Source organism: Pseudopodoces humilis, chromosome 5, assembly GCF_049639895.1.
Source record: "Pseudopodoces humilis isolate 2021_Gansu_Grassland_sample_001 chromosome 5, ASM4963989v1, whole genome shotgun sequence".
Taxonomy (NCBI): domain Eukaryota; kingdom Metazoa; phylum Chordata; class Aves; order Passeriformes; family Paridae; genus Pseudopodoces; species Pseudopodoces humilis.
Window position 1 is genome coordinate 27,049,050 of NC_142204.1, and position 25,516 is coordinate 27,074,565.

At 41.8% G+C, this 25,516-nt stretch overlaps 1 protein-coding gene across 2 annotated transcripts in view; it reads right to left on the bottom strand.

Annotated features, from left to right (window-relative positions):
* UTP20 (UTP20 small subunit processome component) overlaps positions 1-17,544 on the bottom strand; it is a 63,741-nt gene extending 46,197 nt beyond the window's left edge. For both annotated transcript variants that reach the window (XR_001331224.2, XM_005519463.3), the window contains exons 1-14: positions 17,418-17,544; positions 16,743-16,823; positions 15,597-15,663; positions 15,272-15,404; positions 14,606-14,794; positions 13,563-13,644; positions 12,326-12,463; positions 11,775-11,930; positions 10,010-10,156; positions 9,364-9,498; positions 7,856-7,933; positions 7,025-7,203; positions 4,921-5,076; positions 4,290-4,378 (exon numbers count right to left, since the gene is read on the bottom strand). Coding sequence is in view for 1 of the 2 variants with exons in the window: in XM_005519463.3 (XP_005519520.2) it covers positions 4,290-4,378; positions 4,921-5,076; positions 7,025-7,203; positions 7,856-7,933; positions 9,364-9,498; positions 10,010-10,156; positions 11,775-11,930; positions 12,326-12,463; positions 13,563-13,644; positions 14,606-14,794; positions 15,272-15,404; positions 15,597-15,663; positions 16,743-16,823; positions 17,418-17,462 (1,675 nt within the window). In the remaining variant the exon portion in view is untranslated. The remainder of the gene's footprint in view (positions 1-4,289; positions 4,379-4,920; positions 5,077-7,024; positions 7,204-7,855; positions 7,934-9,363; positions 9,499-10,009; positions 10,157-11,774; positions 11,931-12,325; positions 12,464-13,562; positions 13,645-14,605; positions 14,795-15,271; positions 15,405-15,596; positions 15,664-16,742; positions 16,824-17,417) is intronic.
* Between the last annotated feature and the right edge of the window lie 7,972 nt (positions 17,545-25,516).

The window sequence follows — 25,516 nt, forward strand, 5'->3', positions numbered from 1 at the left end:
ATTGCAGGTATCATGGAGGTGGGAAGAATGCCAGAGGATAAAAAAAAAAGCATCCAGGAATCCTAGTTTGGGAGAAGAGTGAAGAAAACCAAGCAAATAAGTGTAATACAGGAGGCATGAGAATAGGACTGAGGACGAATTTATTTTCTTTTCCCTTACTTAAAGGAAGAAGGAAGCAATGTGCCTCTGGCACGCACACAGAGCCTGAGCAGAGCTGCTACTACCCAGCAAAGATGAGGCCCAAGAAAAGAATTTTTAGATATTCCTTTTTTAGGCTAAGTACATTACCAATAAAACAATCATGACAGCATGAAAATCCCGCAAATATGAAAAAAGAAAGACCTAAATCAAAAAGGGCCATGCTTGACAAAGCTTCTTTAAAGAAGAAAAGGCAACAGAGCTGACTGGTGGATATGTTTAGGAATATTAAGACATTATAAATGGAAAATGACAGACAGCCCTTACAAACAAAGGAACAACAAACACTCAACCTGGGGCATTCCAGAACTTGTTTATGGTTTGTCACAAGGCCAAATACTTTCTTGCTCTCTCAGTAACAACTGCCCTGCTCTATGCAGGCTCAGTTATTTTTTTTTTACCTGGCCAAAGAGGGAAGACAACCAGTGACCATCTATTCCTGGAGAAAAGATGCAGGATTAAGAATTGGTGGTGTCACTTGGGTCAGAGATGGTGTGCTGGTTTTGGCAGGGATAGAGGCAATTTTCTTCATAGCAGCTAGTATGGAGCTATGTTTTAGATTTGTGCTGGGAACTGTTGATAACAGGATGTTTCTGTTACTGATGAGCAGCACTCACACAGCACCCAGGGCTTTCCTGCTCCTTTCCTGCTTCTCATCCCATTCCACCAGTGGGGAGGCTGGGGGTGCACAAGGCATTGGGAGGCGTGTTGTCATTTAACTCCAGCCAGCCTCCAAATCCCCTGCAGCTGCCTGTCCATTCCCCCACCAGCAGGATCAGGGAGCAAATCAGAAGGGCAAAAGCTAGAAAACTTGTGGGTTAAGATAAAGCAAAAAAGCCATGTACACAAGCAAAACAGAACAAGGACCTGCTTCCCATGGGCAGGCAGGTGTTCATCCATCTCCAGGAGAGCAGGGGCCCATCACATAGAGTGGTGACTTGGGAAGACAAATGCCATCACTTCAAACATCCCCTCCCTTCCTCCTTCTTCCCCACAATTTATATACTGAGCATGAAGTGGCAAGTTCTGGAGTGTCCCTTTCATCAGCTGGGGTCACCTGTCCTGACTGTGCCTCCTCCCAGCCTGCCATGTACCTTTAGCCTCCTTGTCAGCAAGGCAGCACAAGAAGCAGAAAAGGCCTTGGCAGCAGCAGTAGACTTAGCAGTAACAAAAATATCTCTGTATTAACTAGCTTGTATTCAGCACAAATCCAGAACACAGCCCCATACCAGTCACTGTGATGAAAACTAACTCTACCCCAGCCAAAACCAGTGGAACACAGCTGGGACTGCTGACCCCACTGACCAAAGAGATATCCTGTATCATAAGGCACCATGCTCAGCATTTAAAACAGGGAGAATAAGAAATTGCATTTGCCTTTCCAAGTAACTGTTATGAGTGATGGAGCCCTGCTTTTCTGGGGATAGCTGAACACGTGCCTGCCCTTGGGAAGTGGCGAATGAATTCTTTGTTTTGCTTCACCTGCATGCATGGCTTTTGCTTTACCTCTTAAAGTATCTGTATCTCAACCCATGGGTTTTTCTCCCTTTTACACTGCTGCTGCTCCCCTCATCCCAGCTGAGTAAGCAAGCAGCTATGTGAGGCTTAGTTGCTGGCTGAGGTTAAGATACAACAGTCCTTTCTGGCACTCAACATGTGGCTCACAAGGTTAGAGATAATAACAGATTTGATTGCAACGTGCTAGATTGAACCCTGATTAATAGTTGTTATTGCTGTTTAGCTATTAATTGGCAATCTTCTATGCCTGCCATTGGGCTTGCTTGTCTCACTGCACATTAGCAGCCACACATAATTCCTGACTGCTTTTTGCTTTCACAGCTGTAGTGCTGTACTGCTTATCATCCTTCTCTGCTGTACCTGGGAACATTTTGATAACAGTCATGGAAATGCACCCAGGTGGGCAGGTGGCGAAGGCAGTGCTGCTCTTTTTGTCCTGTTGTACCAGCCAGGCTGGAAGTCCAGTGCAAACTTGAGTCAACTGGACTGTGACCTGTGGATGAGTCCACACAGGAGCAGGACACCCCAAAGCATCTGTGGCTGTGGTTAAGTTCATCTCAAAGGTACTGTGGCTTTAGGTACATCTATGCTGCAGCAGGTGTAACTCTGAAGGAATTGTGACCCAAGGGTAAGTCCATGCTGGAGAAAGTACACCTGAAGCATCTGTGCCTGTGGGTAAGTCCATGCTGCAGCAGGTACACCATGAATCATCAGCAGCTATGCACGAGGTCATGCTGCAGCACCTCAATGTGTGTGGCCACAGACAAGTCCAGAACAGAGCAGGTACACTCCTGAGGGAGAACAGTCATGTGTAAGGCCACATTTGGAGCAGGTATATCTCTGAAGGCACTGTGGCCCATAGATAAAGCTGCCCTGGAACAGGTGCACCCCAAAGCACCTGTGGTAATGGGTAAGTCTACACCACAGCTGGTATACTCCAGGAGAAACTGGGACTCATAGGTAAAACTCCACTTGGAGCAGGTACTGCCCTAACGAGACTGTGGGTAAGTCCAAACCCAAGCAGGGGCAAGGGGAAGAGCTCACTGCAATGTTAAGCCCCGTGGCCTGGACCAAAGGCACTGGGGTGGAGACTGTAACAAGTATAACTTTAAATTGTTGTAACCCATTTCAATTGCATGCTGTAGGTTTAAGTTGCATGTTGTAGGAATTACTATAGCAGGATCCATCCAAACCAGCAGAGGACAAGCTTTACAAGCAGTGCAAGTGCAGCAGTGAATTAACATGACCTGACTCTGGCGGCAAACAATTCCGCACAAGACGTCAACTCTCCTGTTCTGAGTGACCACTGTAACAGATGGAGCCCAGATTCATGGACTAAATGAACTCAGTGGATACTGAATATCATAAAACTGAACATTTTACAGGGGTGGTCCACAGACTAAGGGAATGATATCGTATCAAAGGATAGGAGGGGAAGGGGTGGATAATGAGGTTGTATTGGAGACAGTGGTACCCGAGCATGACATAAATGGTATCGAATAAAAGGCAGAGAATGTGCTGGTTTTGGCTGGGATAGAACTGAGTTTCTGCCAGAAGTTGGTATGAGGCTCTGCCTTGGGTGTCCTGAAAATAGTGCTGACAACACAGGGATGTTTTTGTTATCAGTGTGCAGCACTCACAAAGCATCAAGGCCTTTTCTGCTTTTCGCACCAGCCCACTAGTGAGTGGGCTCTGGGTACACAAGGAGTTGGGAGGGAACACATCCAGGGCAGCTGACTCCAACTGACCAAAGGGATATTTCAGACCAAGTGTCATGCTCAGCAGACAAAATGGGGAATGTTCAGAGTGATGGTGTTTGTCTTCCCAAGTCACCATTAAGCATGGCAGAGCTCTGCTATCTTGGAGGTTTCCCACCCACACATGGGAAGTGGTAAATTAATTCCTTGTTTTGCTTTGCTTCTGTGTATAGCTTTTGCTTTACTTATTAAGCTGCCTTCATCTCAGTCCACAAAGTTTCGCACTTTTGCTATTCTGATTCTCTGCCCCATCCCACTGGGCAAGTGTGAGCAGGTGAGCAGCTGTGTGGGGCTTAGTTGCCAGCTGGGGTTAAACCACAACGGTCTTTTTTGGCACCCAGCATGGAGCTCAAAAGGTTTGAGATAATAGCATGTAATTGGAGTGTGCTAGATTGAGTTTACAGCTGTTATCGATGTGTAGCTATTTAGTGACAGATGGTAATGTCCTAAACTTCGCACTATAGGCTTGGAGCTTATGAGTCAATAGTCTCTCCTTCACTTGACAGCTTCAGCCTGCATTTGGTTTATATAGATGTCCTTCCTCTTTTTTTCTCATTTTCTTCTTTTCCTTCCCCATTACCTCTGACTTCCTCTATGCAGGACATCTGTCACCCCACCATTATTATGAACAGCAAAAGCAGAATTGTTTCCTAGAAGTTGTTTCATCCCAGGCTTTGCTCTTCTAGTTTTAGTCAAGCTAGTAAGTAATTTTGGATACAATGCTATTCATTTTCATGCTTTGTGCAATCAGAAAGCTGCTTTTATTTTTTTATATATCAACAAAAAGCAAATAAACAGGAAGGAACTGTAACTGACCTTTGCAGAGGCTTCCTTTGTCAATGGCTGTGAAAAGAGAGTCTATAAAACTTGTCACATGAGGCAGAATGTGGTCCTTGTTCATTGGTCTGTTCAAAATAAATGTGAGGAAAAATAATTTCATTTCTGTTTACACTGTTACACTGACACCTATGTAAAAAAGCTTTCTATCACATTTATTTCTATTAAATTACAGGTAGCTCATTCCAAGTTTGAAAACAGCACCAAAATGTATTTGCTATTTCTGCTTCACAATTTAAGTTTGTAGCATTCACCACATCTTCTAACTAGTCCTTCAATAATTACTGAAAAAATACTGTTGAGAGAGGATAGTACTTAAAACACACAAACTGAAATGTGTCAAGAACATCTCTATATACTAAAGCAGCAAATTTAGTGAGTAGGCAATCAAGAAGCTGATATTCTATTCCTGTCTTTACTGTTGACTCATGGTATTTTCCTGCAGCACTTGCTTTTGTCTTCTAACCCCAGTTTCCTGAACCTAGCACTAGCAATTACTTAGTCCTTTCCTTAGTAAAGTGATTTCTTACAGAAAGAGAGCTAATAGGCAGTAATAAAGTAGACAGTATTACTGAAATACATGACAATAGTACCTTAGAATATCCCTTACCTAATATGTGGCAGTACAACCAAGGCAACCCAAGACTGTGAAAGGTCAGTGATGTCTTCCTTCTCTGGTAAATGCATTAAAGACAGTACATGATCCAACACTGGAATTTCTGCCTTTTCGCCTTGTCTTCTACTTGTTTGTTGCCTTGTATTAGAGCTAAAAATAAAACCAAACTTTTTAGTAGTCCACCACTGCATATCAGAGATTGTTCCTTTTGCTCCTATGATATTCAAAATCATGCTGTCTACTTCTAGCAAAAAGGGCTTGCACAACACAAGGGATTTTTTTCTTTTCAGTGTCCTCTACTGCACGAAACATCATCTAGTTATGCTGAAGAGCACAAAACGTGGCCCACAAGAAATGTCAGCTCTTTATTTCAAGTTCAAATAACATTCCTAGAAGAAAGACATTAGTTCTCAATTGGACACCCTCACAACTGGGACATACAGACTCTAGGAACACCTGAGAGTCATCCCTACAACTGTTGTTAATAAACCATGATAACATCGATACAGATGGATGACAGAAAACGAACAGTGAGGCAAAAGTTTTGGGACTTAAATGGAATCACAAGGTGAGCCCAAATCAGCTAGCCTATTTACAGGCAGAAAGGGCTGACACCATACTGGAACATATCAACAGGAGTCCCTCACACTGTGCACAGCAATCTTTCCATTCCACCCAGTGCTTCCAAGATCACAGTCAGAAGGCTATATTGGCTTCACCCTTCAAGAAATACAGAAGCTCATAAAAAGCAACAGTAAGAATCATTAGAGGCTTCAGAAAAAAAATTTATGAAATAAACTTCAAGGAATTAGGACTGTTGGTCCAGAGAAAGAAGATCTCAGACATGTCTGATGATGAAAGCCTGCTATTTGCAAAAGCTTGATGCAAAGAGTAAGAATGTTCTGCTCTTTATGTTTCCAGCAGATAAGATAAGGAGCAAGGGACTTAAACTGCCATAAAGAAGGTTTAAGTTATACACTGAGGACCAGGGAAAAAGCCCCTAACAATCTGACAAAAAAACCAAAAGCCAAAAAGCCCAAATAAATCAAAAACCACCTGTATAAGTATAAATATAAAGTACTGGCACAGAATGCCAGAGGCAGCTCAGATATCTCCAGAACTGGAGTATTTAAAAACTAGGTAGGAGACAGGGTATGCAATTCTTGAGATGTCTCCTAGTCGTAATTTAGACTACTGACATTGCAAGAGCACAAAAGAAAGTCCAAGCAGGACCAAGGTCCTTGCAGCTCTGTACTCCAAACCACCGAAAAAATAGACCAAGAAACAAAGAAAACAAGGAAAGAAAACCAAATTTAATAATTTTGACTCAACCTTCTGTTCCCAAAACCTTAATGCTTCCACTATTATTAAATAAAAATAGGAAAAGGCCACACAGAGTAGACTGCTTTAAGGAAAAATAAAATGTTACATAAAAGGCAACACAAAGTCAAAAGTTTTGAATTAGCCGAGTTAGAATTACTAGAAAAATCACTATCAGTAGATTAGCAATGGGTCATTCTGTGCTTCAGTGGTTACCCCTAATTTTTCCAAAGAGGCACTGGGGAAAGCAACCACTTCACTGCAACCAAGCTAGGTTTGCAACTAAAAGCACTCAAGCTGTGCCAGCACAGTGCTGCTTCTGGATTAATTACGTGTCCTTTGATATCCAGCTGTGCTCTACGGCAAGACTTTAGTACTGCTGCCAAGAAAGCTCCTGGACAAGACATATGCATACAGGGAAAAAAGCTGGAGCACAGGCAGGGAGTTAGTAATGGTGAGAGGCTGAACTGCTGCACTCACTACAAAGATTAACTGCCAAGGGATGTAGTTTGCATGACGGTGTAACAGATCCCCATCACACATGCACCACAACACTGTGCGTATTAGCAACCATCCTTCCAAAGCAGCATCTCTTCTCACTTAATTTCAAAAAGGAAAGTGATGTCCTACTATACCACTTGCTTTGCAAATCTGCCAGCAATGCTGACATTTACGCAACTCCAGCAAATACTGGAGAGCAACTTTTATTGAAGGCACTGCCTTCAGGCCAAGAGCCACACAGACATATCTAGTGTTAGCTAAACTTGAAAAGTCTCACCTGACAGATACTCCACTGAAAACAAGAGGATACTTTTCAAATGCCATTGAACCAATGGTAGGAGGCTCTGCTTTCACCAAAATGAGTTTAGCCAGAATTGCCACAGCCTCGTCCTTTGTGACAGCATCTGTGCCAGAGAAGCAATGTTCAATGTATTCTAGAAAGCATGGGAGAAAATGCTGGAGACAAAAAAAAAAAAAAAAAAACAAAGGTAAAAAGTCAAAGATTGGCAAGTCTCTTTAATCATCATCAAATCCACAAAAAAACCCACAACACCAACCACAGGGAAATCCAAATACTCACAAATAAGCCAGCAAACCATTGGACTTATCAGTTCTGGTGCCCCTAGACACCAGCACACAGACATTTTCCTATCCCAGCAGAGAATGTAATTTAATGCAAAAGCTCATTTTCTACCAAATCCAGTCTTATCAGGATATTCCAGATCCTTGACTTGGCTTTCACCTCTCACTCCATTTAATTAACTTGATTCCTCCCAAGTTATAGGGCTTATTCTTCATTTCCACTCAGTTTCTCCAGAACTCATTCTCTTCCTCCCATCCATAACACAACCTCTTAAGTCCCCACAGACAAGCCTCCTTTTGTGAACAGATACCTATCCCCTTCTCCAACTATGAGAACCCTTACATAACTTTAACACAATAGCACAAGTAACCTCTTTCCTTATCAGATCATGCCAGAAGTTTATATAAACATCATGTCAATACACAACAATCCTTCAGCATACAAAGCAGGTGAATACACTGTAGATTATCCAGTTGTTCCCTTTAGCAACAAAAATAAACATAATGCACAATCACTTCCACCTACCCTCTCAAATTGCTTCATTGTGAACATTGCTTCAGAGAAGTCCAAAAGAAAACGCCGTTCAAATCTACTTGCAAATACCTGCAAGATGCAAGTGAAAGGTTGCAGAATGAGTGACATTTCATAGTCAGCTTTTCACTACCCATGGGACATTTTTTCTGGTAAACAAATCCAGTATGCTTTGAACACTGAGATACTCTGCCTGGCACTTTTGCTAATTCCAGCACACAGAGCAGCATTGTTTCCAAGTGACAATTCAGGTACAGAAATGCACAGTCCTTTTTAACAAACCCTACTGACACAACCCTTTTTGACAAACACTGCTGGATCCTCTGTACAGACAACTGAGATATCTCTTCAGTGTGATACGGAAAATATAAGTTGAAAGTGCTAGGACTGCAGCACGGACACACTAACTGATACGAAAAAGCTTAGGCCCAAAGCACATTTCAACTCAGCTTTTTTTCTGTGTAGCAGGTTGCAAAAAGTTTACTACCTCATGGGCACAGCAATCTTCTATGCTTTTGAAGGATCCAAAACAGGAACAGGCCTTCGAGATACTCAGGATCAGTACTCCTCAATGCCAAGATAAACTACACACCCAGATCTCTGTTTCCCAGACCCTTCAGAACGAAAGGACAGCTTTAAGCCTCCTCCAGTTCAAAAAAAGCCCACACAAATATCCTGAAATGTTTGAAGAAGTCTCCTGAGCAAAACTGGCCTCATGCCACAGGCTGAACCAATCTTACTTCAGCACAAGTCAACACTGAAGACCAGATGAAATCTGATCTTTTTTAAACAATTGCAAGTCTTGCTTTCCCACTGTAAATTGCGTGGCATTTTTATTTCAAATATTTTTTTCACACACATACACTATAACTATGGTCCACACTGTTAATTGCAAAATTATAATGTACTGTAACAGGAAAACTAAAGAATAAGACTCCATAGTATAATCTCCCATTAATCTTTGCAACACTACCTTTGATAGGAATGTATGCAGCTAATCGTGTCAATGTTCCAGGAGCAAAGGCAGTACTGAAATATGCTTACCCCTGTACTTTCTGAATCAAAACTGCAATTGTGTGAACCTTGTTCATAAGGTTAAGGCATGCTTATTAAATGCTTTGGAACTTAATGAAAAATGTCTTTTTTTCACTAAGTTTGACTCAATGATCTGCTTTATCACCATAGGCAGGACGTATTCCTTCACTGCTGGCCTTCCTTTCTCTACAAGGGCTATTAGATGTTTGATCAGAGCCTGGATTTCATTGCAATGATGTCTGCCATGGTGGCATTGCTGTACTGACAGCCTGTGCTAGACTGTCAGGTAATCCCAAAACCTTATCAGACTTTATTTAAGGCATTGGGCAACTTCTTCATTATCTGTGCAAAAGGCTAAAGGAAGCCTTATAACATGTTTCCCAGGCTGAAATAGAATGTCCAGAAATTACCCTGCTCTAGAATATTTGAAGTCTGGGATTTCTGGCATAAGCAGCAATCCTTGTTACCTTCTGAATAGCTTCCTTGGTCAAAGAATCTGGCAACAAAACATTTTCAGCCAGCAGGAATGCAGAAATGGTGTTTAGCAGCATCTTGCAGCAAGATGATGAGAGATATGGTGTTTGTAACATTTTTATTAAAACCTGAAATGAAAAAGAGAGAACTCATATTTGTCCATGAAGATAATGATTATATGGTCTGAGTGGCCTGGGCAGTCCCTGGACCAGGAGGACACAGAGCTCTAAGCTTCAGCCCACAGAAACAAATCCTAATAATCACACAGAAGTTTGAAGGCCCTAAATCTACCTTAATGGGGTCAAATGTATGTGAATCTGGCAGGACAGCTCTATACCACTGATATGGGGTGGTGGGGGAGTCTCCTGCACAGTGAGTGGAAGGAACAGACTCTAGAAGCAATAGCCCATTTTCCTCATTGCTCAATTAAAGTTGGGCTATGCTAGCATTACAATACAGAGGTAAAATCTCACAGAATCAGAGATAGGTAGCAATACTCAAACTATGTATCTTTGTTCATTCAACTCAAATCCTAAGCCCACTGATGCATCAGAAATGTGTATGAATGCTTTGGCTGACCACACCTCTTCCATATTCAACAGATACTTCTCTGACACATCTTATGACAGTCTGACATACCTGACAGACATCTTCAGGAAGTGAGATTTTAGATCCATTTGCATGTTCCACTAAGATCAGATAAGCTTGCAGAATTCTTTCCACCTGCTCTGAAGCCACAGAGCAGTTGTCCTTAGTTATTTTCTTCTGCAAATCTAAGAGTGACTCCTGTTTAAATAAAATAGGGAAATTAAATGTTTCAGATAATTGAACAGACTGTTTCACTTACTGCTATCTGAGGGACATTCTAAAGAATCAGTATCTCAGCTGCCCAACAAACTATTGTTGGCTCTGTCATATATATTCCACAAATTAAACCCTGAAGAAACACTGTGAAATTTCCCTTAGGTAAAAACATATCCCAGATTCCTTGGACAGAAACACAAGGAACTCCTAAAAATGAGGGTCTCCAGAAACACCAACACTTGACATGTGAAGTAGGAAAGAGAAATATTTGGCTCCACACCCACAATGGTTTGGAAGCACCTAGCTTTCACTGAAATTATCAGAATTTAGGTACTTTTACACTTGATACATCATTTTGCTAATGTGGATGCTGAGAGATTACTCATATAATGTACATTCTACATTAATGTCTTTCTGGCCAGAAGATATAAACTCCTACCCTTAATCCAACAAATTTAACCCAATTTAGACAGCTATCACAGACTATATGAATACTTCCCTCTAAGCAAGATATCCCCATGCATCCACCAGTTCCCACAGCAAAAGAAAAAGCCTCATTAAAAATAAAAGGAAATATGTCACCCAAGATTTCATAAATTACCAAGATTTCCTAACAGCTGCAGATGCTGAGTCAAAGAAACCTCAGGGATACAAAACATTCACTGATAAACAAATCTGTAGCTAACAGCAGTCAGGTAAAAACTGCTTATCATATTGGATTCGGCCAGAGGAACAAGACAGGATTTTCTAGGAAACTGGTTAGTCACAGGAAAGCAGTCTCAAGAAGGAACCAATAGGAATTATTTATCCATGCTGGAAGGACTACCCTAAAAAAGGTCATGTGAACAATTTCCCTGCAGTTTCCCATTTCATCCCTCTGAGGAGCACAACTGACACAGTCTGCTGTCAGTTGCAAAAGGCTTCAATCCCCCTTAGCAAATCCCCCTATTAGATGTTTGCAAATTTTTAAATATTCGTCAGGTAAGTAAAACACACTGCCAGGTTGTGTCACTGCTGATTATTCTACATCATCCTGATCCAGCACAGCACAGACCACAGCACGCAGCTGTGCTCCTCCAAACCAGAGTGTAACCCCAAGCAACAATGCAGGAACACCCAGACTGCAAACATTCTGATTTTCAGTACTTGGCTGCAAGGTTCAAACTTGGATTTTCAGGTTTAACCCAACTCTTTCCTCTAAAAAGACCTGTATGGTAAAAAGCTTTCCTTTTACTGTCATAAAGTGGTTTTGAACCACCAATAGTTCAGCAACATAAAAAAAGCACTACATTCCAGCAAGGGTTCTGCAATGTGTGCAAAGGCAGACTGTATAAACCATCCTTGCCAGCCATAGGACTGAATTCCAAGTCTCACCTACAGTAATTCCTTTCTCACTCACAAAACAGCCACCAGGGTAACTCTAAAGTTAGAAAAGAAGGGTGAAGTTTCTCCCATGACTCTGCATTTTATGTTTCCAAAGCAGAAAAAACCCCAGTTCTGGTCCAATAAAACACATACACTTTCCTCAATAAGTGCTGAATTTTTTCTCAAGTCATTCATGAAAAAAAAATAACAGTAAGAAGAAAAATTGTCAGTGTACCTCCAGGCACTTAAAGACAATATCAAAATGCTCCTTATGGATATGCACTGCAGCTGATCTGATCATCTGAGCACAGGCTTCTCCAACAGCTACCCATGGTAGTTCAATTTTTTCTTCAGTCATAGGCCCCAGCTTCAACAGAATTAACTTCATAGCCTGCACAGGAAAAGAGCATATTGTGTTCTTACACTTAGAAAATAAATCTAGCAATCCTAAAACTAATTAGTGCAATGTATTCATAAAATATTCCAGTGATCTCAGTTCTTCCTAGAATGATTACAGGAAAAAAAAAAAAAAAAGGATATCATCTAAAATCTGAAATATCAGCAAGAAGTAGGATTCAGCATGCAGGAATATTGCAAAGGAATAATTTAAAACAACATTCCTGGCTCAAAAAATACTCTTAGAAGGTTGTCATATCCTACCAAATAATTACCAACATGCTTGTCACCAAGAATCCACTGAGATGAATGAGGAAACACTCCCTGGTTTCAGTGAGCACTGCCTAGGGCCCGTTACAGTAACAGTTAAAGAAGCAATCTGGTCTTTACCGTCTCTGCACAAGAGTGGAACATATTTCGAACACCCTTGCACATCTCAAAAAGCAGCTGTCCTACACCTTCCACCTTCTCAGGGTGCTCTCCCAGGTCACGAAGCATTAAATTGAAGAGTTCATTTTTATCAGAAACCTACAAAACATAAGGAGAAAAAAATGTTATCTTCTATTCAGAGCTGCCAGATGGACAGAGGCAATCAAAAGGCTCCACAGCACCATGTTCTCCTAGTCCTGCCTTCCCACAGCAGCTCAAACTCATTATTTCTATGACCACATGAAGAAATTCAAAGAAGGAACTTGATCAGCTATTCAATTACTACAGCTCCCACAGCCCCAGAATGTACACAGCTCTGCTGAGGTCACTGCAGCAGAAATATATGGGTTTTTTTCTTCTCATGATTTTAAGCACATGCATAAATGCACTGTTAAACTGGTCACAACTGAAACGAAAAGTCCCTGACCTGATGAGAAAGAGATGTGTATCAGCTGAACACAGAATCCAGTCATCCAAAACTAGAACCACACCTGAGAACACTGCAGGGACTTCTGGTCCAGTATTTTAAACACCTCAGTTTCTGAGGATTTGAACTTTAGAAATCCAAAAATTTGAAAATCTGGAAATTTCCAGAAACTATCAATCAAATGAACATGCTTTATTAAGGTCTCTCAACTTAGGACAAAAATGAGGATATTCAAACTTGCTAGCCAGTCTAAGGAATCCTGGCTTTTGTATGTTTTGACTGAAGAAAACCCACTCCCTTTCCTAGCTCCATGAAAGGCTGATGTCTGCTTTTGGCTGATCTGCCCCGGAATGTTACATACAGTGATCTTCAGGAGTGCAAAAACATCACAAGAATGTCAGCTCTACAAAGGCCTTTAAGTATCTGTGAAAAGGCCAGTGGTCAAATGTGTATGTACAAATTCAAGCCTCCCCTCTGAAGGATCACCTTACTATTACTAGTTATTTTAGACAAATCAACCACAGACATTTAGTTTAACATCCCTAAACAGAGAGTGCCAAGGCCTCTATTTGCCACTACTGACATAGAATGCACAACATTCTCAGTATGACAAAAAAAAACAACAAAATGGCAGAAAATTGACAACTTGGGACATGCTGCATGACAGCTCAGGCCCTGTTAACCCTTCTCTGGAGAAAACCTAATATTGCACATTGAATCCAAAAACCACCTCAAAATGAAGATAGCAGCAAAGTAAAACATCCCACTTACCTTTCTCATGAGAAAGACAAAACTTTCAGCAGCAAAGTTTCTGATGTGGAGTTTATGGTGAGCCAGCAGGGTGCTGTACAGGCTACAAAGACACAAAATAATCCATTTTATTAGCAGCAATGCAAGAATTGCCATCAGCTGGTTAAAAAAATTGTTTCCAGTTTACATTACCACCTTTTACAAACACTAAGAACCTGTCCTTCTAGAGAGGGCCAATACCTTCCCTCATCTAGTTTCCACTCTCCCTGCATAAAGAACAAGAGTTTTGCAAAGAAGGTCAAATGACAGTGCCAGGCAAATTAAGTCACAATCAGAAATACCTTTCAAATCTGCAGATCTACACATATTCAACTGCAGCATTAAGATTTTCAAGATATATATTTAGCATCAATAAATAAAATGGAAGTTGATTTATATGCCAGATTTGTATTTCAACTGAGCCAACAGGCTCTCCTGTACACTTAAAAGTTTTGAAACATTCAGTTTGCAAGGCTGATAAATATTTGCAGTTTGCTGGTATCAGTAACAGAGGCAGGTGGCTTATCACAGGTTCATTGCAGAGAGAGTGGTGCCTCAGGTTCTCCCAGATTGAGCAGATCATTTCTCAATATGTTCAACAGCTTAGCCTGGGCTGGGGAGAAAATCTGTAACAAGTGTTTTGCTCCATCTGCTCCAAACTGAAATTAAGAAGAAGAAACATGGAACCGCTGTCTATGTCAAAAGGAAGAGTGCAGCTACATCAGCAATTCAAGCCTGAACAAGTGGTCACACTGGGTCAGGCCACATGCTCAGTCAGTCTACAGCAGCTGCCAGCAAGCACATATGAAATCAGCCTTCAAGCACCTGCAGCTCAGGAACTCCTCAAGCCCAAAAGTCCTTACATTTGGTAACTCCCTGGAGCTTGGCCAGTTTCTCTCTGAGAAAAGTTGAGAAAGCATGATAAAAAGTATACTGAAGCATTAAGCCATGTATTCATGTAGCATTTACATTTTTACAGCATCTAGTAACTGCTGATCAAGACAGACATTAAATATGGTTCTTACCTGTATATGTTGTCTATGTCCTTCACCATCAATCTCCACAAATACTTGTAGAGATAGGAAAGAGAGGTAAAAGCCCATTCTAGCAGTTCAGTATCCTGCGTATCCAGTAATTTGGTGATGGCCAGGAAAAAGTCATGAAAGTGAGGATAGAAATCAGCCTGAAGATCTCGAGCCAGCTGCACCACTAGACTGTGTTTCAGAAAATACATCAGTGTTAGTGCCTTTCAAAAACAAACCAATAAAATCCTAGTCAAACATTGAATAATTCAGCAAAGTCTCTTTGGAAAGAAAGACAGCATCACTTTTACTTCTCACTTTTTAAAAAATATTACCTATTAGGCAGTGGTGGATGGCAAGAATCTTAAGATTTTCAAAAAATCAAGCTGACAGCAGTAAACAAGAAAACAAATTATTAACATCAGACAAAGCACATTAATATAATGTCTGACATTCAGTAAGCACTCCAGCTAATTTGTTTGCCTTGTCATAACTATATTTTTTAAGACTTAGAACCATAAAGCTCTACCAGGGTAATATGACCACTTTGGGCATCTCATTGCTTATTTTCTTCAGGCATAATAATGATAAAGAACACTTACAACAGGACTTATGCTTCCTTGTAACACAAACAAGGCTTATGACTACTTTTTGTGACCACATACTTACTTTAATAGGGGTTGGTAAGCAAGACTGCCTTCGACTTGCAAATGTGTCTTCAAGCTCTGCACAACAGCATTTTGGTAATAAACCAGCTGGTTGAAGGATTGGCATTTGTTGGCCACTTCATTGTAGAATTGCACTGTTCAAACAACAAAAGAGAAGCCCTGAAAACCAGTCTAGTCCCTGGCAAACATGTAGGGTATTAAAGAATAACAGTGCTCCAGAGCCCAGTCCAAAAACCAGTCAATAATTTCCCACTGGGCTCTGGATGAGGAAAAAACATATTTTAGCAGTCTAAGGAAAGCAGGAAACATGAATATAAATGACATACCAAAATGCTGAGTGAGGTTCAGTTCCTTCCATTTCCGCAGTCCTTCGAAAAAGTAGGTTTCAACCTCCTGCCAAAACAAAGATGATGAAGAATAGCCACCAACCCTAATGAATGTGTTCTGTAAAGATGAGAGGTTCAAATGAAGACAACTATCAAGTGCCTTAAACATTTAAAGAATATTCTAAGAAATCTCAATTACTAACTTCAACAGGTATTGTGGAGCTTCAGTGAAAATAAGTCTTTCTTTCAATATTCAAAATATATTTGAAAATATTTTCTGGTGGCAGGACTTGTTTACATAACTGCTGTTTATACCTCTGTTGACTGGCTTTGATAATCTAAGATGCTAAGCCATAGTTCACCCAGCACAATGCCTTTTGGCATCCTCACAGCTATTGAGTGGGAAGTTCAGAAGAACAATCCAATAGGCCAGGTGGCAATAACCTGCAGAATGCTATAATTGCAATGATGATTTATACGACACATAGAAATGATCCTTGTGATCCATAAAGACACATGCTCATGCTGCCAGTATGTGGGTGTTGATCTCTTCTCCCAGGTAACAAGTGATAGGACGAGGAAATGGCCTGAAGATGGGCTAGAGGAGGTTTAGACTGGATATTAGAGAAAATATCTTTACTGAAAGAGTGGTCAGGCATTAGGCTCCAGAGAAGTGGTTGAGTAATCCCTGGAAATATTTAAAAGATGTGTAGATGTGGCAGTTAGGGACATGGTTTAATGATGAACTTGACAGTGTTAGACAGTCAGACTCAATAATAATCTTAGAGGTCTTTTCCAACTTATGATTTTCAAACTTCTGATTCTATTGCAACTATTCAGCACCTGCAAGTACTTCCAAGTCTGGTCCTAGGACTGTTAAATGACACAGCAGCATCTTTCATGTTCAGAAACAGGACCACCAGCCACATGGAAGAAATCAGGGTGGTACTGTCAAAGTGCCTCCATGGCAATAGTGCAAACCAGGTAAAAAAGTAAAAGGAAACAAAGCATGAAATGAGGCTCCAGAAAAGGCAGTTCTTGCAGGAACTTCTTCCCTATTTCCTCCTAAATGAATTTCTTAAGTGACACTTTCATGGAGTGTATCTACTTGTGATTTCAGAAAATAATCACAATTGCTGCTCTCACCTCAGCATAGCTCCCAGTTCTGTCAATCCGATGAATAATATCAATATTAATGTTGCTTAGGCGCTCCGAAAAGGTAAGAAACTGGAAAAAAAAGGACACGTTTCTTGCTCAGTTCTTAGCACGTCCCTTCTAAACCTCTCTCGATAGCATACACACTGCAAACAGAAACCCCACCTCTAAAGATGGGCTGCCAGATAATACCCCCCAATATCAGCCCTACAAAAAGATCAAGGCAAAACGCCCAGGACTGACCCTCTTCCCCCTGCCCCGACCTGCAAAGCTGAGGCTCGCAGCCCACGCGTCTGCACAACACGATGAAAGAGACGCAGAGAAATCTACCTAGACCTCAGCAAACTTCCCCGCTCTCAGCCTTCCTGAAACAACGCGCTGGTTAATTCCACTGAACTATGTCAGCTTGCTCCACTAGGCCTGCTGCCTGCCAGGGACGGCGACCCGGCTGACGGAGAGCCGGGTACGGGGCAGCAGCCGCACTCCGGCCCCGTTGTGTCGGCCGGGACCCTGGCAGCGCAGAGCGGACCCTGCCACTCCGCCCGCCCTCACGCCTCCCGCCGCCCTGCCGCTTCGGCAGCCGGGCACGGCCTCTGAACTAACACCGACGGCAGCAGCCTGAGCTCCCTCCTCACGGCAAACAGCCGCGTCCGGACGGGCGCTCACCCGGTGCGTGTTCCCCGACTTGTGGGACGACGGCTTGCTCTTCATGGTGGCGGTGGCGGCGGCTGCGGCCCCACAGCGGGGCCCTCCCGTGCAGCCCTACGCGCCGGGCGCCGCCATGCCGGGCACGGGCTGCCGGGGGCAGGGGCGGGACCGCCGGCGGAAGGGGCGGTGTGTGCCCGGAGCCGGGGAACGTCCTGTACCCGTCTCACCTGGGCAGCGAGCTGCCGTTCCCTGGGAGCTGTGGGCAGAGCTGCCCCGCTCCGCTCTTGTCTGTGCGCTCTGGGGCGCCTCGGTAGCAGGGGGAGGCCGCGACGGTGCGCAGGGAAGGGCAGTTTGTGCTGTGGCGAAAGCGTGGTGTGGCGGAGCGCAGCCCATAGCACAGCATTGATGGCTCGTCCCGAAACACTGCCCAGCTCCCTGATCTTAGTAGAGATTTTTGTCCGGACCTCAACAATTTAAACAAAAATGTTCATCGCAGACAAAGTACATGCACACCAAATCCTCGCAAAAGAGCAAAGGGTTACGGGCTGGTCGTCCCTTGCAATACCACGGCTTGTCGGAGCCTCTGCCTGCGGCTGCAGTTGCAGGAGGGGAAGGACGTATGAGTGAGGTGGGAGAGGAACTTAAGGTTGGAAAGAGCTTTGGCGTGGGCAGGTGCAGCACAAAGAGTTCAGAACCACGCTGCCATTCAAGGTTGGGTCCTGCACAGCTTGAGAATTTGGCCCTGCCGAGGCTGCGTGTCCTGCCTGCTGCAGGCAGCTCAAGGCCACTTTCAGAAACCAGGCCTGCAGGTTACTCAGACGGAGAGACGTAAAGGTAGATTTGAGCACGGCTGAAGTTCACGATTAGGAGCACGTAGGGACCTACAGCTTCGAACAGACCCAACAGGTTAAACACTGCCAGGTGCATCCAGAAAGGCTGCCCACAGGCAGGTGGTAAGCCATTAACATGATAGTCATCTGGACAGGACAGGCAGGGGAGCATGCTTGCTTCAGCATCTGTGGAGTTAGAGCTACTGAGACAGCTATTGGCTTTAAATCTCACTCTTCTGCTGTAGGAATAGAAAAGACTTCTGGTGTTTCCATTAGGTGGGAAGAGAATGCCTAATTAGGCATTTAAGTTTGAAAAGGTTGGCTTAAGTGATTTCAAGGCCAAATATCTCCATTGAAAGCACATCTAAAAGCATGTTGAGAGGTCTAGATCCACAAAAGCTTAGGCACCAATTATGCAGCTGTTTAAGAGCACAAATAACCCTCCAGAAGTGGTTAGTAAGTTCACTTACTATGTCTCATACATATTGTATACTTGTGGGAAACAGTCTACAAGGTCTTTTTTTTCCTCATTATGAATAGCATATATAGCAGAGCTGTAGAACTTTGTGGGATGCATGCACTACAAAATCATCCAAGGAAATGAGCAAAATCTAACATTCATGTAATGGGGAGAAGAGCTCAGGTGTGCTCTGGCTGTTCCGGAAGTCATCATAAGCAAAAATAAAAGACATTAAAGGAAGTTTTTAAAAGGCTAAAAAATGTTTTTTTGTGTTTGTAAACTGGCAATTTCTCAGAAGATTGAGACAGGGTAGACCTGCAGCTGCTGACATTCCTGAGAGTTTCTGGCTGCAAGAGCTACTCACGGACTTCACTTCAGCCAGCACTGAATACTGCACTTGGAGGTACATCTGAGTGAGCCTCAGGCTAGTAGCCCCAGTTTCAATACCAGTATGGCCAGGACAGTAGATCTGGTGCCTCGGCTGACAAGGTTCAGTGACCCAGAAGGGCCCTTCCCCACTTATGTATGAGCTGCAGCTATGTTAACAATATCTTTACTACATACACTCCCCTCTGACTGCAATGCCTCAGGCCTTGTTCTTTTACTTTTCCAGTAAGAGATGTGTTTTTCCCATCTCTGCCAGGCCCCAGCTCCAGCACCCTGTGATTATCTGATGGTCCCAGCCAGCAATTCTCCTTCAGAAACCTATGCTAAAGGCATTAAAAATTAAAAACAGATAGCTTTCTGAAGAGCAATGGCTTATTGGTAGTAAAACCTGTAGAGGCACGTAGAGGAAACCTTTGTAAAATAGTGCATGCATGTCTACCAAAGCAATCACTGATGCAGATCTGACTTCTTCAAAAACCCAGTGTGGGCTACAGCCACCAGTCCCTGACTCTAATCCATCAGCACTTCTGAAACAGGTCTAAGATTCCTATGTCTCATCTGTTTTCTGGGCTTTTTAGTCCTGCAGTTCAAGATCTACTTGCTGGACTCAACAAGGGTTACTTTATGTAGAAGCAAAGCAGGCTTGCTTTCTGGTAATGTGCAGTTTAGCCTAATAATAGTACTAACTGGGTTGAAATACCTCAATATTTAACCCAGGATGGTCTCACAGGGCAGCAATACATGACCTACATGTTTACAATGTGTGTATCTACCTTTGAGCATCAACTTCAGGCTCCTTTTATATTCATGGAAGATCTAGACACATTCTTGTACTTGAAACAGCTGTGTTAGAATAGAGTTAATCCTAGAATTGGTAGTCTCAGAAAGTCTGGAATACCCCATTATATGTGCACATCTACAACTGCCCCAGTGGATGCCCCCTACATAGCTCAATAGCTACATAAATACACAGTATCCAAACTGTAACTGAGTTGGCCTACTTCTGTCATATTTTTATGTGTATTAATCACAAGCACAGCACACAGTCCTGAAGCCAGCATGACACTGAGTTTCTGACTTAAGGGACACGTTACCTGACACAAGACAATGAGCAGCCAGCTCAGCCTATTTTTAACCAGAGGATGTTGTAGATTGCATAGGTGCACAGGTATAAGATAAAATTTTCATTTTCCTACCATATTCATAGAGGCATGGTAGATTGCATAGGTAATTATACTGTGAGAGGATTATCCCTTATATAATATATATAAGGGAAATAGAATATATATAATTACTATAATTTATATTATATTATATTACATTACATTACATTACATTACATTATATTATATTAATAATAATAATATATATAACAGGCTAATAGATGAGGAGAAACAACTCTGAATTAGACCAAAGAACTTCCAATCTTGGATGCCCAAAGCTAGATTGCTCAATCAATATTAAAGACACTAAACAGTTATCTGAGCTAGTTCTGAATCCAGAAGCCCTTCCCTTTGCCTGTCTTGTGGGGTGCAAGGGTTGGGTAAATGTGGCTGAAAATGTACTGCATCACAGGACCTCTTCAAAATCCCCCTGTAGGGGGAGGCTGTCATGAGTTGAAGGCAGGTTATACAAGTGTATCATGCATTTTGGTGTATTCTTTAAACTGAAGCAAACAGATTAATATTCTTTTAATTTGTCTGCAAAGTAAGATGAGTGCTTTGTAACACAAAGACATATTTTCACTGCCAGTTTTCTCCTCAGCTTCTAGCTGGCACTTTGCCTTGCCTTGCAGGAGAAAACCCACAAGATTATGTAGGACGTTGTTGAGAGCACTTCAAAATCAAAGCAGACAAGATACTGGAATCCTGTTCTGCAGTCTGGTGGAACAGTTTGGCCACATTTTTTCTAATATGCCTGAAGCATAGAGATTCTGCAAATAATGCAACTCCAGGTTAATGCTAGCTGAGTCATGAGGGAGAATTTAATCTACCCTTAGGTTTGCTGATCAAAGAGGGCTGGAACAACAGCCAGAATATAGATCCCAGATGTTCTGTCTGAAATATCCTGGAATATTAGGGACTTCACAGAAAGGGGCACTGACAACCTGGTTCAACCCTTGACATACCTAGGCCAGTGATTTATCTATTTCAAGCTCTGCTGCAGAGCTGAAATAGGTGGGCTGCACTAGCTCCATCTCCTGAAGTAAACTGAACAGTGCACATGGATCGTCCACACCAATAAATCATCAACACAATCCCTGGCACAATTTTGATTCATGCCAGTTTTCTGCCCAGTAGGAACCCACACCTGGGTTTGTTTTTTTTTTTGTGTTTTTTTGTTTTTTTTTTTTTTTGTTGTTGTTGTTGCTGCTGCTGTTGTTGTTGTTTGTGGTGGTGGGTTTTTTTTGTTGTTTTGTTTTGTTTTGTTGGGGTTTTTTTTTGGTTTAGTTTGGTTTGGTTTTTCTTTTTGGTGGAGAAGAAAGTTTTAGAATTTGTGTTAGAAAGAAAAAGAGTCTGATTTCTGCACAAACCACATGTATACAGATAGCCCCAGGACAGGAGAGGTTTGCAGTGGTGGCTGTTGCTATTTTTTGTCATCCACTGCTCTGCCACAGCAGCAGCAGCAGAACTGGCTACAGCCTTGCTGAAAGCAACAGTAATAGAAGCACCAGGAGGAGGATTCACAGAGGAATCATGGTGGATGGAAAGGAAAATGAAAGAGCAGGATGGAGTCTTGTTCCTCAGAAGAGATGTGAATGCTCTCCTGAATTTCATGCTTGCCATTAAAATGAGGGGCACTTGGGTTTGACAGAAACCATTTGGATTTCAGGCTGTCTGTCAGGTCTGGGACTACTAAGTCTGTTTACAGCATGCCATTCAGGGGAAAATAAGGCCAGGCTCACTGAAATGTTATGTTCCTGGCATGGAATAGAAGGTAATGTACAAAGCAATTGGTACTGTTCTTCATATCTCTGCATCCATCTCATTCATGCAACAAAAGTTAGGTTTGATGTTTTGGCTAATTAATTTGCTTCTTTTTTTTTTTTTCTTATTTGAAGCTTGAACTGTCATAGTATTCATGCGGCTCTAACTTGGCGCACAGGTTCCAATAGAGCTAGTACTTCAGTTATCCATTCCTGATCTCATAGATCTAAGAGACATAGTGTACAAAAGCCGAAGAAGAGGTCTAATAATCTCAGCTCTGCAGTGTACTGTGAGGAAAGACATTTAAACATACATACCCTTAAGCTGAGACTGCTAGGGAGAAGTCTAATTTTGATGTATACTGTTGAGTGAAATATTTGTGGGTACCTTAGAAAAGTGGAAGAACTTATACATCATCAAGAGACTGATGCTCAAAAGCAGCCCTTCTTGGCACTTCCACTGTGTCATAAGCTGCTGGTACCAGCTGCTAAATTATAGATATTCATGAGAATTTCCAATATTGGTCTATATAAAGCAGAAAAAACCCCAACAAAACACCAAAAAATCAAACCATACCAACCAACATACCAGCCAGACAGCACACCAACCAACCAACCAACCAATCAACCAACAAAACACCAAAAAAATTTATTGATGCTGTAACTGCAGAGAAGTTGCTAACACTAAGAAAAAAAAATAGAGGTGTCCATTCTTACCATAAATTTAAGTAAGTTTTTGGACACCACTGCTGCTTTTAATACAGATTTGTGGGTCTAATTTATGATCAGAAATAAGCCCCTTTAAAATTACGATCAGCTAATGGTATTGTAGATGAGTCCAAGAGATGGAGTCCCTTAAATCCAGCTGCAGCCAAAATGCTTCTCCTTGACTGCCATTTACTGCTGCACTTCTTTATGCATCACATCATTCACCAAGTTTGCAAACTGCTAACCCTATCACATAGTATTGACCTGATATGCAAAAGCTGTGGAGGCTTTATGATGCTGGATCAATATAATTTTTTTGCCTATTTAAAAAAGTATGTTAAAGTTATTATTTCTTCCCCATTGCCTTAGCCTCAAATCCACATTTTCAACAAACCCCACTCAATAGTCTATTTGAGCATGTGCTAAAACTGGATAGCAATACACTGAAGCAACAGACATTACTTTTAAGAGTCACAGTGTGCCTGGATTAATAAAGTCCCCCCTGCTATGGAGTTTGGTCATGGACATCCACATGACACATGTCCACAGTTCCCCACCCACAGATCACCCGCCACTTCTTGCCATCCTACAACAGCCATAAGACTGCAGTACAAGAGGCCAAAAAAAAAACTATGGTGTGTCCCAGCAGCATATTGGGAGAGACCAAGGATGTTGGCATCCTTGAGTTTCCACTCTCCTGGAAAAAACAGGGATTTGCTATTTGAAATGTCCAGATAGCATCAGAAATAGGCGCACCAAATCTCACATTATAGAGGAAATCTGAAGAAACAAATCAAGCCAAAGTCAACAGATTCAGGTGGTTGGACCTGAGGGAAAAAACATCCTTCCTTACCTGCTTTTGGTGATGGATGTTACTTTGAGGATGTCTGACAAACAAAGCAATTAAACACATAGAGCTGGTGTAAATATGCATAACTGTCTTCAAACATTTCCAAGCAATGTATACATCTGTGTGATCTCAGCATGGGCAGCCTTAACAGAAAGTAGAAGAACTGAAGACTGTCAAAAAGGGGTTTAAAAGAGAGGCAAGGCAGTCAATTCCTAAAGACATTAAAGAATTGGAAGAATGAAGTGGATAGAAAACAGTAATTTTGGGGGAAATGCCTCATGGGACTGTGGGTGTGAAAAGAAGGGGATTCTTGCAAAAGTGTGAGAGGAAGGAAAAAGAGAAAGTTTCTTTATGTGAAGAGATGGGGGCAGAGATGAAAGGATTGAGGGAGCACAGGGGATTTAGCAGTAGCAATTACAAAGAAGGATGGGAGGCAGACAATAAGGGAGATGTCAGAACTGGTGATAGACGCTCTGGATTATGAATGGAAAAATAAATCAAAACAATCAAAAAGCTAGTTAGGTCACTGGGTAGTGGCAGACAACATTTTTCAGAGTATTTTGAAGCAGCAGAGTTAGCAGGCTCATTTCCAGAGGCTTCCTCTGTAGAAAATGCAAAGAGATGGGCTCCTCCAGGGAGCATACCAAAGCAAGTTTCCTTCTGAAGAGCCTGTCTCTCTCCCTCAGTAGGGAGCCAAGCTGCATAACTAAAGTACCTACACAGTACACCTAAAGCAAACACATAGCAAAATAGCACCAGCTAGAACATGTGAACTGAGATAGTTTGGATAGCAGGTAGTGAAAAAAAGAGGGAAACAACAGAAAGAAAACACAGAAATTCAGAAAAATTTACTCAGAAAAAAAATCAATTTTTTGTTCATCATTCTGGTGAACATTTGACAGCCCTTTCTCATACATTAACTGCAAGTAAGCAAACTAGTTGAATTGTAATTCTCTCGATGCAGAATTGAACACCTTAAATAAACAAAAGATCCCAAAGCCATGGGAATAAAGTTCAAACGTGTAACTTATTTATCCATTTGAGTTAAAGAAGTGAAATCTGTACCACAATTTTATTCCCATACTAATTGTTCTCTTAAGTAAGTATTCGTGTATGCTACATCTCACTGCATGGACAATCCATAAATAAATTTTGAAATTTGTTCTTTTAGATGAAAGAGGAGAAATTTCCAGCAAATGCATTATAGACTCCTAATCATTCAGATTTAAATGCTCAGTAGTCAAGGCTAATTTAAGGACTTTCTTCAGTCCTGGAGCACTCACTATTGATTTTAAAAGGTGTGTTGGTATTAGTGGGTTACACAATCTGAAGTTTCCTTCTCAAGACCATTAAGTACTCATATTTAAATTATTTTTCTTGCAAACTGCATTCATTCGAATTTCACTGGAATGCGAAAATAGAAAAAACAAACAACTGAGAACATTCACAATGTCAACATAAACCATGACTTTTATGACTCTTTGGCTCTTTTCTCTGTGTTGATCTTTTCCTTTGCAAGTCACTCTTGCGGTCCTTGTGTCCCAGACTTGCTAAGCATGAGAGGACAAGCACTTCAAGCAAAGAAGTTGATACCCTGAAAGACTTCCTTATGATTAGGGTCTGAAGGAAAGACCTTTCCCAAATCTACACCTCTTCAAATATAGGATTTGGATAGGATGAGGATTGGAAATGCTACAGATACAGAATTAGGGAGCCATGCTTCTTGAAATATTTAACTTGTTATGTTTATGGTTTGTTTATGGTTTTTTAAGACATAAGACACTTGCAAATATCATTGCATCCTCATTATTGCCCACAAACGGAACACAGTCTGTGCAAGAGGCGTGACCATTTCTAAGAAACTCATTCTAACTTTACAAGGAATATTGATGATGCTGCTGCTCTTCTGAATACCCTTGCAGGGTAATTCTGTCATGTGCAAACACTAACAGAAAA